Source organism: Rhea pennata, chromosome 1, assembly GCF_028389875.1.
Source record: "Rhea pennata isolate bPtePen1 chromosome 1, bPtePen1.pri, whole genome shotgun sequence".
NCBI classification, from domain to species: domain Eukaryota; kingdom Metazoa; phylum Chordata; class Aves; order Rheiformes; family Rheidae; genus Rhea; species Rhea pennata.
In genome coordinates, this window is record NC_084663.1 from 17,468,451 (window position 1) to 17,481,025 (window position 12,575).

At 34.9% G+C, this 12,575-nt stretch overlaps 1 protein-coding gene across 3 annotated transcripts in view; it reads left to right on the plus strand.

The window, feature by feature from the left end:
- The window catches only part of TBC1D22A (TBC1 domain family member 22A), a 186,731-nt gene that overhangs the window by 25,667 nt on the left and 148,489 nt on the right, over positions 1-12,575 (plus strand). For all 3 annotated transcript variants that reach the window (XM_062582762.1, XM_062582772.1, XM_062582782.1), the window contains exon 5: positions 8,777-8,847. In XM_062582762.1, coding sequence (XP_062438746.1) covers positions 8,777-8,847 — 71 coding nt within the window. The remainder of the gene's footprint in view (positions 1-8,776; positions 8,848-12,575) is intronic.

A 12,575-nucleotide genomic window follows, 5' to 3' on the forward strand; every position in this document is an offset into this window, starting at 1 on the left:
AATCAAAAAAAATCCCTAAGAACAGAAAGTTCGTCCTAAATAATCATATTCTCAGACTTCTGTTTTAAAGTGGTAAGCTGTTTCTTAAAAAAAAAAAAAAATCCTGTTTCTTAGTTTTGACCTCAAGTGTCCATCTATTTTTTCTTTTTTTTTTCCTTTTTTTCTTTGAAATTATACTTGATGAAGCCTGTTCTTTTCCAGCTATGTTCAGTACCTTAGCCTTGCTGCGTGCCATGACAGATCTGTTGCACACTTTTTATGGATTTTGCATATTCTTAAGCTTTCTTCAGAATCCATCAGTGGCTTTTTCCATTGTTCCAGGCATCCCTTAGTGCTTTGATTTTTAGAAATGCTCTTTATTTTCACTCCTCAGTATATCATCAATGAGTCTCTCTGGGTTTGCTGTCAATATGTCTCTGTGCCCAAGTGTAAATTTCATCTTGAACAGACAACTGTGGGTGCTATTTCTTATTTAATATCAGTGAAATTCCTTTGCTTATTTATCTCTTTCCCACTGAATCCCTTGTGTTTTCAGTGACAGCATGCTCACGATGAAGTGTATTTGTTGTGCAGATGTGTGATATGGAGTTCAATTTAAAGTTCACCCTGTCTCCTAGTCTGTGTGTATAGTTCTGCTTCCATTGTTTCTTTAGCATGTTAGTTCACAGCAAACTTTCATAATATCAGATTTTTGCTACTGTAGTTGCTCTTTTGCCCTTGATACATTGTTTCAATGCACATATGCCCTTGATGCATTCTTTCAATGCACATAAAATAATTGAGGAAGGAAGGTGTTTACTTGGGTACAGTTAGATTCCTTGGAGTAGTGTGTATAAGCATGCTTGCATACTTTCTTTCACCTGTGCATATTTATTGTTCAGAAGTATTGTAAAATCTTTAACTTTTTTTTGGAGGCTAATGATGAGTCTTTAATTTTCATATATTTTGCTTAAACTCTTAATATTCACAAACTGTGTGTCCCGATTTTGGTGTACTGTATACAAATATAATTAAAAAATTATCTTAGAAATTGATATTTAGAAGACATGAAAAGCATTCTTTCAACAAAAACTTCAAGATAAAATTTTCTTGTGAGATGTTATTATTGAGAACAGTTATGTTCAAAATTTTAGGAAAAAAATTATGTCCACATCACATAACTTTTTACAATTTGCTCTCTAGACTTCATTTTTAGGAGCACTATCAGCATTGTGATGTTTGTAGTTACTTACAGAAAATAGTCTAATTTGAAGGTGGTAACATGGCATCAAGACTAATTGCAGTAAGCAACTACGACTCCTGATGTATTTAAGTATAATTTATTGATTTACTGATCTTGTACCACAGCTTATCTCTCTGAAACTGAACAGGATTTTATTTTTCTGATTGCAATTCTTGTTACAGCCTTTTAACTTATATGAAGGAAATAAAGGTTTGAAATTAACATATTTTTTACCCCAAGCACAGTCTTAGGTGTTAATTTTAAAATGTCTGTGATGCAAGAAATTGTTAAATTTATTGTTACGTATTGGTATAGGGAAGAAGGTAGGAGAGATGGAACTCTGAGATTATTATGAAGCAAAGAAGAAGAAACTTATTCTTCAACAGGTTCCTTTGGACATATTTTAAATAATGATTTAGAGTGTTTTTCTTTCCTCTATTATTTATGTATTTTAACCAGTGGTTCTGGTTTTAAACATGGTACCACTTTTTAGTTACTAGTTTAAGATTTTGAAATTGTTTGGTGAATTCTGTTGGCCTGGAATGAAGACAGCTGTGCGATTTTAGTTACTGATATGGGGAAAAAGTGCAGCCAAATGTGTAGATGCAATGTCTGGAAAAGAGAAAAATAAGGAGAGATGAAATCTGGAGAGGAAGGTGAAACGAACAAGTGGAACTCAGAGGACTGGTCTGTAAATAGGAAATAGAGGTTAAGAAATTAGAGTTAGAAGGACAAAGGTTTTTCTTTGTTTTTGTAGTGATGTTACTATTAAGGAACTGGGATAAAATGGTTAATAGCAACATTTTTACCACTACTTTGTATATGCTTCAGTAGCTGGATGCTTTTCCTGCAGTACCTGTGTTTTTTAAAGAAAAAGATTTCCTGGAACAGGAATGTCTGAGCTAGTAAAAACTTAAGGCAATGAATCCATCTGGTAAAGGTGTCCTGCTGAGATACTGATGCAATATCTGCATTAGCTCTGGCAGAAGACTGTGTGAAGCGTTGGCTTTTGGCAAGGTGCTGAACAGTCTAAACTATCTAGATCTCTGAACCTAAAATGGCTCTGAGTTATCAAATTTGGGTTTCCCTGAGTCAAGCTGCCCTGCATTTTTGGTTTTGGAGTTGATGCAGGTAAAATGACCTCTGATTTGTTTCTACTTGATAATGTGTGTATACTTCCAGGTTCAAGAGCAGGCGAAATTCTGCCTCTGTCAAAAAGGATGGAAGGGAAGGACTGGCATTAATTTTTTGTGTAAGTAATACATGCTCTAAATAGGTAGCATGTTGCACAGGGTTGGAATGTAAATAGGAAATTAAAAGGTAATTGGTTACAATGAATGTAGATACGTTAATAGCAATGTAGCATACTTATCTTGCTGTTGTCATACACATGATGGATAGGCTGTAAGTAGTTTGGAAGCTAGTTTTTGCTTTCTTTCAACTTTTAATTTGTCCAAGCTGTATTTTGTAAGTGTTCTGTTCAATGTGTTTAAAAAACAAACAAACCAAAAAACCCAACCTGCATTAAACTACGTTCACAAACCTGAACTAAAAAAAAAAAATCTAGAAATATAGTTTGTTAATAACAGTCAAGAAGGTTGAATTGATGTTGGGTATAACTTTTACGTTGGTAGTCTTGCAGTTTCACTTTTATAGCCATGTTGTAGCGGTAATATGTAGATAAAGAAAAGCAGGGAAGTTGAGGAATGTTTCTTTTGGGCTGTCGTTAACTTCTGCAGTAGTCAAATTATACTCTTAAGAAGTGTAAACCTATTCATATTTGATTGCAGTATTTTCATGTCAATATCCTACATTAATATTAAAGATTTGGTTTAAATTAAGGCAGCTGTCTTCTTATGGCATTTGAATTTGAACGCATTCTTCATTGTGCAGGCTAATAGAAATAAATAAATCTACTTGTATTGGACACGTTACATGGAAGTGACTTCAGGTGGCACTTTGACTAGTCTCAACAGTTCTGCCAAAGTAATTTAACATGTGTAGTAACTATGTTTACAGCAGAAATGCAAGCCAAGGCAGAAAACTGGTATACCCTTGAGCCCTTTCTGTTAGTAAAAACTTCTACTCCAGTTTGAAAGCAGAGTTTTATCTGTTACATTGTCCTTTTCACTCTTCCTGCTCTGAATATATTCTATGTAGATTTTATTAAAGATAATCCTTTCTGTCAGGCAAAAATTGAAATCCTCTGTTACCTTATGGGTGCATCATGCTCAACTACCACCATCGTTTATTGAATGGCTTTGTAATGTTTGTTGTGAATTTCTGATATAATGTTGCCTTTTGGAAAAACATATATTGAGAAGGAATATCTGCTGAAAAAAAATATGCAGACTAACTTCTCTACCAGTTACATTGCTATCTTATAAACTCAACATTTATCAAATACCTATCTGATAAGTTTGATATCAGTGCTGAAAAGTTAACTTTTTATTCATGGCCCAAACAATTGATATGAGGTGCTTTTCTTTAACAGTTACAGAAGTATATGTAACTGTAAAGGTTTCAGAAAACTAGTAAGACTACTTCCATAGACTTCCTCTTGTGAAATGTGTCACAACTATTAAGTGCAAATTTTGGAAAATGTGTAGTCAATTTTTCGGTTGAATTGTGAATGTACAACCTTGTTTTTTTTCTTGAAAATCTTTTGTGTATAGCTTTTTTTTGTATAGTAATTCAAGCAAAATCAGTTTTTAGTGGGGATCTTAAATACTATGTATAGATTATGTTTCAAAGTTTGATGCTGTTTAGATATGTGGGGAAAAACAAAAAGGTGCTTTTCAGATTTGTTAAACTCACAAAAAGAAACTAAGCACGATCATTTCACTCTTAAGTGCAAACAGTGGGCTAACACAGAGCAACCGGAAGTTACGGTTAGGATGTGACAGATCCATTTGCCACTACTGAATGTGTGATTTCTTCTTTCAGAAAAAACAGAAAACTAAACTTTCAACCTTTGAATGAACTAATCATTCAAAGTAATATATACAAGTGTATTCTAGATGAAAATGTGTGTGGTAGGATCAGTTTATTTTTTAGCAGTTGCTATGCATAGTTTTTTTAAAAATAAATCTCTGCTGGAAGGATTTTCTCTTTAATCTGAGGCAAGACCGAAGGAAATTTATTTGTGGAATAGATGAGGGAAGAGCAGGGATGGCTGGAGTGTATAGCTGAATTGTCAGCTACTGTGACTCCGGCATAGATCTGTTGATTATTAAGATAAAACATTCAGATGAAGATTCAGTTTCCTGTGTGCGTGTGAGACTTAATCAGATGTGTTTATGTTCTCAAATTAAAAATGGCTGTTCAGCCTCCTAGGTAGATACCTCACACAGCAGATCTCTGGTCTTAGCTTTGTGAGATGTTCTTTTTCATAAGCTGCTCAAATGACTTCTCATATTTTACAAAGTTTTTTGCTCCTTTTCTGTCGGACAGCTGTTCAAGGCTGCCAGCTGCACTGTCTCAAATCTGGCTCTGAGCCCAGGCAGGCAAACCCCAAGACAGGCTTGAGGGGGATGTGCTCTGGGCCCTGACCCTCATGCTGTCCCACAGCAGTGTGGTTGCTGCTGTAGCAGTGGCAGGATGGGCTTGTTTCTGCTGTGTCCCCACCATGTGGTGGGAGACATACAGAAGTCCCAGGTGCATAGCGAAGAAGAGTCAAGCATATGCGGAGAAAGCGTTTATGCTTGAATGGAATTCAGAAGTCCTGAAGAAATTTTTCTGCTGCAACTGGTGCTGTGAGTTTTGACTTTATGCCTTTTAAATTGCAGCAAGGCTGCTTTCAGAAATGCTCGATGCTACTGAAATGCTCAAGTTTGGATATTTAATGTTTTGAAAATGGTAAAAGGAAAAAAATAGTTCACGCTGATGGCAAATTGTAAGCTTTATTAAGGCTTTTTAACTGCTGTTTTTAATTTAAGGATTACTCATCAAATTAATACTATGAGCCCAGTGACTTGCTAAAGTGAAGATAGTAAGGACATACTTTAATGACACACTTTCCTCAAAGATTAGTAGTATGTTCTTGAAGTTGAGAGTTCTATACTGAAGCAAGAATACTTTGAAAGATCTATAATACTAGGCTTCATTGATAAATCTGCCTTCCAAAAGAATAAGCTTTCTTAGATTAACTTTTAAATTGCATATGCACTAAAATCCTGATCATTCAGTCTTTTGTACGGTTAGCAAGTTCTCTTTCTAGATTATTTTCAGGTTTCACTTCTCAGTACTTGGTAACTGATATATATTGTTTGAAAGCAACATAGATTCACTGTATTGCACTTATAAAGTGTTGAATGGTAATCTGCAGCATTAATCTTTTTTAGTGTATGTTTATTTGATGTCAGATGTACATTTGACCTAAGAATTCCCAAGTTGAAAAATTTCCACTATTTTAGAGCTTCATATAGGAAGTATGGACTTTTTAAAGTCTAGGACTTCATTAGGAAACTTGCCTGTTTTGTACAGAGGACCCAGTTATTTTTTTCTCTATGTAGAGTTCTAATAGACCTGTATCTGTGCATAGTTCCTAAAATTTCTTGGAGATTTTTGGATGTAAATGCAAATTTTATAGTAGATCTAGGAAACGTGCAAGAATGGAACAAAAAATCAACTAGAAATATGCAGTGGTTGTAAAAAGACATTAAGTAGATTATTGATCTTTAGCTTGGAGATGAAACAACCAAGAGAAATAGGAGATGTATAAAATCATAAATGATATGAAAAATGTGAAAAGGGGTTTCTTGCAGAGAATAAATAATGGAAAATAAGTCAGACTACCATGTCAGTCTGACATTAAAAGGAAGAATTTTTGCTTAACGCATAATACAATTGTGGGGTTCTTTGCCATGGAATATTGTGAATGTCACAAGTATGAGTGAGTTCAAATGTGATTAGACAAGTTCAGGGAAGATAGGTCTCTTAGTGACCATTAAATGCAGTAGTGCAGATATTATTTTGTAACTGAGGAATCTTTAAATTTTAGCTTACTGGAAATCAAATAAGTCACTTCATATTTGACCTATTCTTCTATTCTTCCCTTCAGTATTTGATATTCTAGTCTTTGGAATGCCCAGGGTACAGGACTGAGCTTACCTTTCATCATACTCAATACGATATTCCTAAATTGTTAAGTATTTTGATATTTTTGGTTTATTTACACAGTAGTATAAGTCTAAATGTGATTTGTGCTGATAGTAGATAACCTTGATTTATTTACATATTCTTGCTTTAACAAGATCTCACCTTGACCTCTTTATATTTCTTCTTTTATAAGGAAGATAGAAATTAGTTCATTTAAAAGCAAAACTACAAAGCATGATTTTAAATCAAAAATAAGTTAGGAGATTTTTCTTTCAATTTTTCCTGTATGTCGGTGTATTGTAACTTCCAAGGGTCGGAGATGAGAAAAAAGAAAAACTACTATTAATGAAATTTATTTTTTTCAAATATAATATTATTTTAAAATATATAGATTGAAGACGGTTTCACTGGAATCATAATAAACTAACCTTTTTCATCCGATGTGATTCAGGACTTGCAATAGACACTTTTTTTCTTTTTCTTTTTTTTTTTTTTTTTGATTTAGTTTGTTTAAATCTATCCCATCGGTTGTTAAATGCAGACACAATGGATGGGATTGCTTAAATGGACTTTATGAATTGGATTGCTTAAAAGAACTTAGTAAAGACCTTGACGTTTTTGAAGACTTTTGGAGTCTTCGGTATTTGCCATGCTGATTGATGGTGAAAAATGGTTAGAGAAACAGAGATACCCAAACGCTGTCTATTCTAAGTGAGATCTCTGTGCAGCTGCTTTTGACTTGGCTGAACCTGTTGCTGAACGTGAAAGGAAGCCCATGATTTGTTGAATGTGTGTTCGTTTGTGTGTATATAATATAGTAATGTTTTTCTTTCTTCAATACTTGTTGCTAAGTTTCTGTCTGCTCAGGATAATCCTGATTTATTTGAAATGGCATCCTAAAATCACTCATCTACTTATGACTATAATAGTCTCTCATTTCTACCTCCTGCTGTTTTTCCTTTCTCTGCATTTTTTTAAGTGAGGAGATGAAAGTATGAATTCATCCAAGTGGAAATTTTTTGTCATGATTTATTTAACTTCATATTAATGCTGTCATTGCCTTTAAGGCAAAAGGGGTTTTGTAAGTATCATTTTTGGTAGCGTGTAGCTAAAATAAAAATTCAGCTTCCTAATATTAGGTAAGTTCATTTTTTAGATTATAGACAAGAAAATACACTGCATGTTCCAGGTTCATGGAGTTCTTTGTTTTCTTTAGTTGTTACTTCTTTGAGAAACTTTAATTGCCAATTAAGAATTTCTTTTTGTGTGCTTTAATTATTTAGCATCAATACACTTTTAAAACAGAGTCATTTTTTGGAATATATTTGTTAAATATTGCACTGGTTTCAGTTGAGTATGTTTTCCTTCCTGATTTTAAAATTAGTTGAAAATGTTTTGCTAATGATAACATTCCACATCTAATATGATATTTTCATTGTTTGCTACTATAGATCTACTTTTCTCTCTGAGTAACTTAGTTCATATGCTCATTTATGTTTTATCAGTCAAATAAAGCTGCTGCTCCTGTGTTTTTTCTCTTGTAAATGTGTTCCTTTGGAAACATACTCCTGCTGGATACATGGAATTGGGGAGCTAACATTAATTATGGATGATCACACACTTTGTAACAGAGGAACTAATGTTATGAAGACATAATTTTTAATATTTATGTATTATCTTACTAAAAGACTTAATAAGTTTGAAAGCATGATGTTACCACCATAAACTTACTTTCAAGCCCGTTGAAGTCAGTGTGTTTACTTATGTGCCTGAGTAAGACTGTTAAAGAGTGGAGTGGACTTGAACACTTTCATTTCTTGTTTTATTGTTTGTTATCCATAATGATCTTGTGGGTTGATCCTGCTAATACTTCAGCTTTTTGAATTTTAGTAATACACAATTTTGGTAGTGCTACTGTAAGTCTTACCTGCTCATTTGTGTTGCCATAAATATTCTATATTTATCTAACTCTCTTGAGTATAAAGTAAGTAGCTCTGGAAATAGAGACCAGAATTGAGGGCTCGCAGGTTTTTCCACTGGTGTTTGAAAGGAGAACACTTTCAAGAGGAAGAAGTGAAGAATGAAAATACAACATCAGTTAAATTCCAGCATTCAGACATAAAATATCATTCTATTTAGGTAGCTATTTACTGCATTTTTGATTATGATCCATATAAGAGTATTATGCAGTAAGGCTGAGAATCTCTTGCATACTGATATGAGGTGTGTATATTAAAAACAATGCTGGTAAATACTCTAGAAAGCTACCTTATCACATTCGATGCCTAGTCTCACTCTGTCTCTGTAGATAGCATTTATCCTGCATCTTCCAAATTCCTTAGAAATGCTGTATAACTGTGATTTCATTGGACTTAGAGCAAGACATGATAGTTATTGTAAATGTTATTTGCTAATATTTTTCTTGTTTCTCATGATATGCTTTTCTTTTAATAGAGGAATTACGTAAACTGAGTTGGTCTGGAATTCCCAAACAAGTTCGTCCAATTGCGTGGAAGCTTCTTTCAGTAAGTGTTTTTTGTGTTTAGCAGTGATAGTTTTTTCAGTCAGTGCAGATAATTTTACTTGACTTGTAATATATTAGTGGTACTTCAAAACATTTTGTCTTATTGTTGAATTATAATGAAAGTTCTGTTCTTTGCTCAATTTCAAGCTTAATTTGTCAAACTGGAAGGAGAGGAATCGTAGAATCAGTAAGGTTGGAAGGGACCTCTGGAGATCATCTAGTCCAACCCCCCTGCTCAAGCAGGGTCACCTAGAGCATGTTAGACAGGGTTGCATCCAAGCAGGCCTTGAATGTCTCCAGAGAAGGAGACTCCGCAACCTCTCCGGGCAACCTGTCCCAGTGCTCTGTCACTCTCACAGGGAAGATATTCCCCCTCACGTTCAGGCGGAACTTCCTGTGCTTCAGTTTCTGCCCATTGCCTCTTGTCCTGTCACGTGGGACAACCGAAAAGAGTTTGTCCCCGTCCCCTTGACACCCCCCCTTCAGGTACTTAAACACATTGGTAAGATCCCCCCTCAGTTTTTATCTTCGCCAGGCTGAAGAGGCCCAGCTCTCGCAGCCGTTCCTCATAGGGGCAGGTGCTCCAGCCCTCTGATCATCTTTGTAGCCGTACACTGGACTCTCTGCAGTAGCTCCATGTCTCTGTTGGAGTGGGGAGCCCAGAACTGGACGCAGGACTCGAGATGAGGCCTCCCCAGGGCTGAGTAGAGGGTCAGGATCACCTCCCTCGACCTGCTGGCAACACTCTTCCCAATGCACCCCCGGAGACCACTGGCCTTCTTGGCCACAAGGGCACATTGCTGGCTCGTGGTCAACTTGTCATCCACCAGCACTCCCAGGTCCTTCTCTGCAGAGCTGCTCTCCAGAAGCTCAGCCCCTACCCCGTGCCTAGGGTTATTCCTTCCTAGGTGCAAGACTCTGCACTTACCCCTTGTTGAACCTCAGGTGGTTCCTCAGTGCCCAACTCTCCAGCCTGTCCAGGTCTCCCTGAATGGCAGCACAGCCCTCAGCTGCATCAGCCACTCCTCCCAGGTTGGTATCCTCAGCAAACCTGCTGAGAAGGCACTCTGTCCCTTCATCCAGGTCATTGATGAATAAGTTGAACAGGATGGGACCCAGTCCTGAGCCCTGGGGAACTCCACTAGCCACAGGCCTCCAAATGAGAAGTGGTGAGAAGTAATCATGTCAGTTGTGTATCTTTGTTATCACATAAGCCTTGCTTTCACAGAAAGCCAGGCTGAAAAATAATGACCTATGTCAACCGAATTTGCCAGCATGGTGGAGAGTTCAAAGGTAAGTAAATTCCTGTAGTTTTTACTGAAAATAGGCAGGCAGAGGAGGAAGGAAAACCTGATGCTGTCCCGGGAAAAGCTTTGTTCTGACAGCCCAGTTAAGCAACTGCAGGGACTCCTCACAGAAAAGATAAATACTATATTGAAGAAAGGCTGTGATGAGAGCTTGTGTTTCTTTGGATTATTTTTCTACAGCAGTTTAAGATGAACAAATCTGAACTGCCATGATCTTAGCCTTTACTTGCGGATTGGTTATCTGGTTGTCAGACTTCTGAGTCAGCTCAGGGATATTCAAGGTGATTATGAATCTAATAACTTTTTCGTAAGGAGAGTTTTTTGTTGACTTAGCTCTCTGAATCTTAGCCAGAGGTAGAAGGAGGTTGGAACTGTAATAGTTCTGAAATAAGTTGACTGAAGTATCATAGAACAGTAGAGTAGGATACTTCAGTAAAACAATCATGAAACACAAATTAGTGGGAATCGATCTTTTGCTAGGTTGGAACTGGATTTTTTTTCTCAATATTTGCATTATATTTAATTATATTTAATTAAAGTTCTTTTGCAAAAATACTGTGTATCCTGGTTTTATGTCAGTTTTTGAACTATAGTATTTGCCATGGCAAATGCTTGCGAATTTTATCTATTGTTTATCTATATATGGTTGGGAGGAAAAGCTGTGAAGATGTTTGTATCAAAAAGAACCAGATATCTCACGCAACCTGTTCTCTAGAGATTGTAGAAGTCACTTTATTAGTAAATCTTCACATATTTAAAAACTGCTTAAAATTCTGAGTTGTACACACAACAGTTTGGTACTATTGAATTTTTCAGAATGTAGGCTTAAATAGCTTTTTTTTTTTTTTTTTTTTTTTTTTTTAGAATAATTCAACAGGGAATGCAAAGTATTAAAGTATTTACTTCAGATTGAGTCTGACTGAAAGAGTCTCTCTTGCTAATGACTTCCAATAAATTTGCAGCTTAGTTCCTTCTAATGCAAATGCAGGTGCAGCTTCTTAATGCTGAATGTCAAAATATTATTTTGCAACTGATATTAAATATGCACCATGCAATTTAATTTAGTTCTATTTTCAAAGTTGTATGAGATTTTTGCTCTAAAAATTAAGTGGATTTTTTTTTAAGAGACTTACAAAACTTTTTTGTTTAAGTCACCATCTGTATTTTGAAAGCTGTCAGTCTCTCATTACAAGCAGTGCAGTCAGGATTTTCCTATGTACTTCTCACAGTAATTTCTTATCTGCTAAGTGGTCCTCAGTGAATATATGTTGGAAACCTGAAGACCAGTTATTTAGTAAGCATCAGTTTTCTATACTGTAAGGTAGGAACTTACTTGGTATTCTTTCAGAAGTGGGGAAGAAGTGGTGGTCTTCCTTTTTTAATAAAATATATTTTTTATTATTTATTTAATAAAATATATTTTTTAAAAATTGATCAGTTGAAAGATTTATTACATAGTTAGAACTTTAATAGTATTAATAGACATGTTTGATCGAACATTTTGGAAAGCATTTGAAAATCAGTATGGTGCTAGTGACTGATGCTATTATCAAGTTTAGTTGTAACAATTTATAAAAATACATGATTTATTCCTAAAGCAAAACAAAGCTATACTTTTTGTACCTAAAAAACAAGCAGTACTATCCAGTCTCAGTTCTCTTTTGAATAGCAAAATACATATGTGGTTGCCAAAGCCTTTGAAGGGGAATTAATGAATAAATGAATTAAACTGTCTACTATACTCTGATGGTATGTTGCAAGCCCTTCCAACTTTATAAATCATATTTTATTTTTAAAAGTGAACAGGAAACAAGACATGTTCAATTGAAAGATTACTTTTATCTCTGAAACTAAATAATGACAAAAAGACTATTGCTGAGAAAAAGTTGGTATCCTTGGGCCAATCACATCTGATCTCACAAATGAATTCTTTTCTAATGAGACTAACATATCCTACAGAAAAAAAATATAATGACTGAAAATAAATAAGGAACAGAATTCAATATTTAATACAAAATACTAAAAGAAGATACTAAATGTCAGATTGTATCTTGAGAGTAAAGTTAACCTGACACAATTTTAAGTACTTGAAACCAGATGCATGTCAGTACATCTTAAAAGAGATAGTCTTGCTCAAACCAATACCTTTTTAAGGTATTTGAATTGTAATTCAGCTTGTACTTGTTTTGATGGTTTCTTAAAATATGGAGGAATTTAAAATGTATGACAATTTTCAATGGTTTTAATATAGACATCCTTACAAAAAGGCTATTGATGTTTTACAATTGTTTTTCCCCAAATGTTGAGCAAAGTGAAGTTAAAGAAATGGGAGATTATGTTGGATTGTTGTCGGGGAAAGTATGAAACTAGTATATTTATTCTTAGAATGTTTAATTTTATTGCATCAACTAACAGTTTTAGT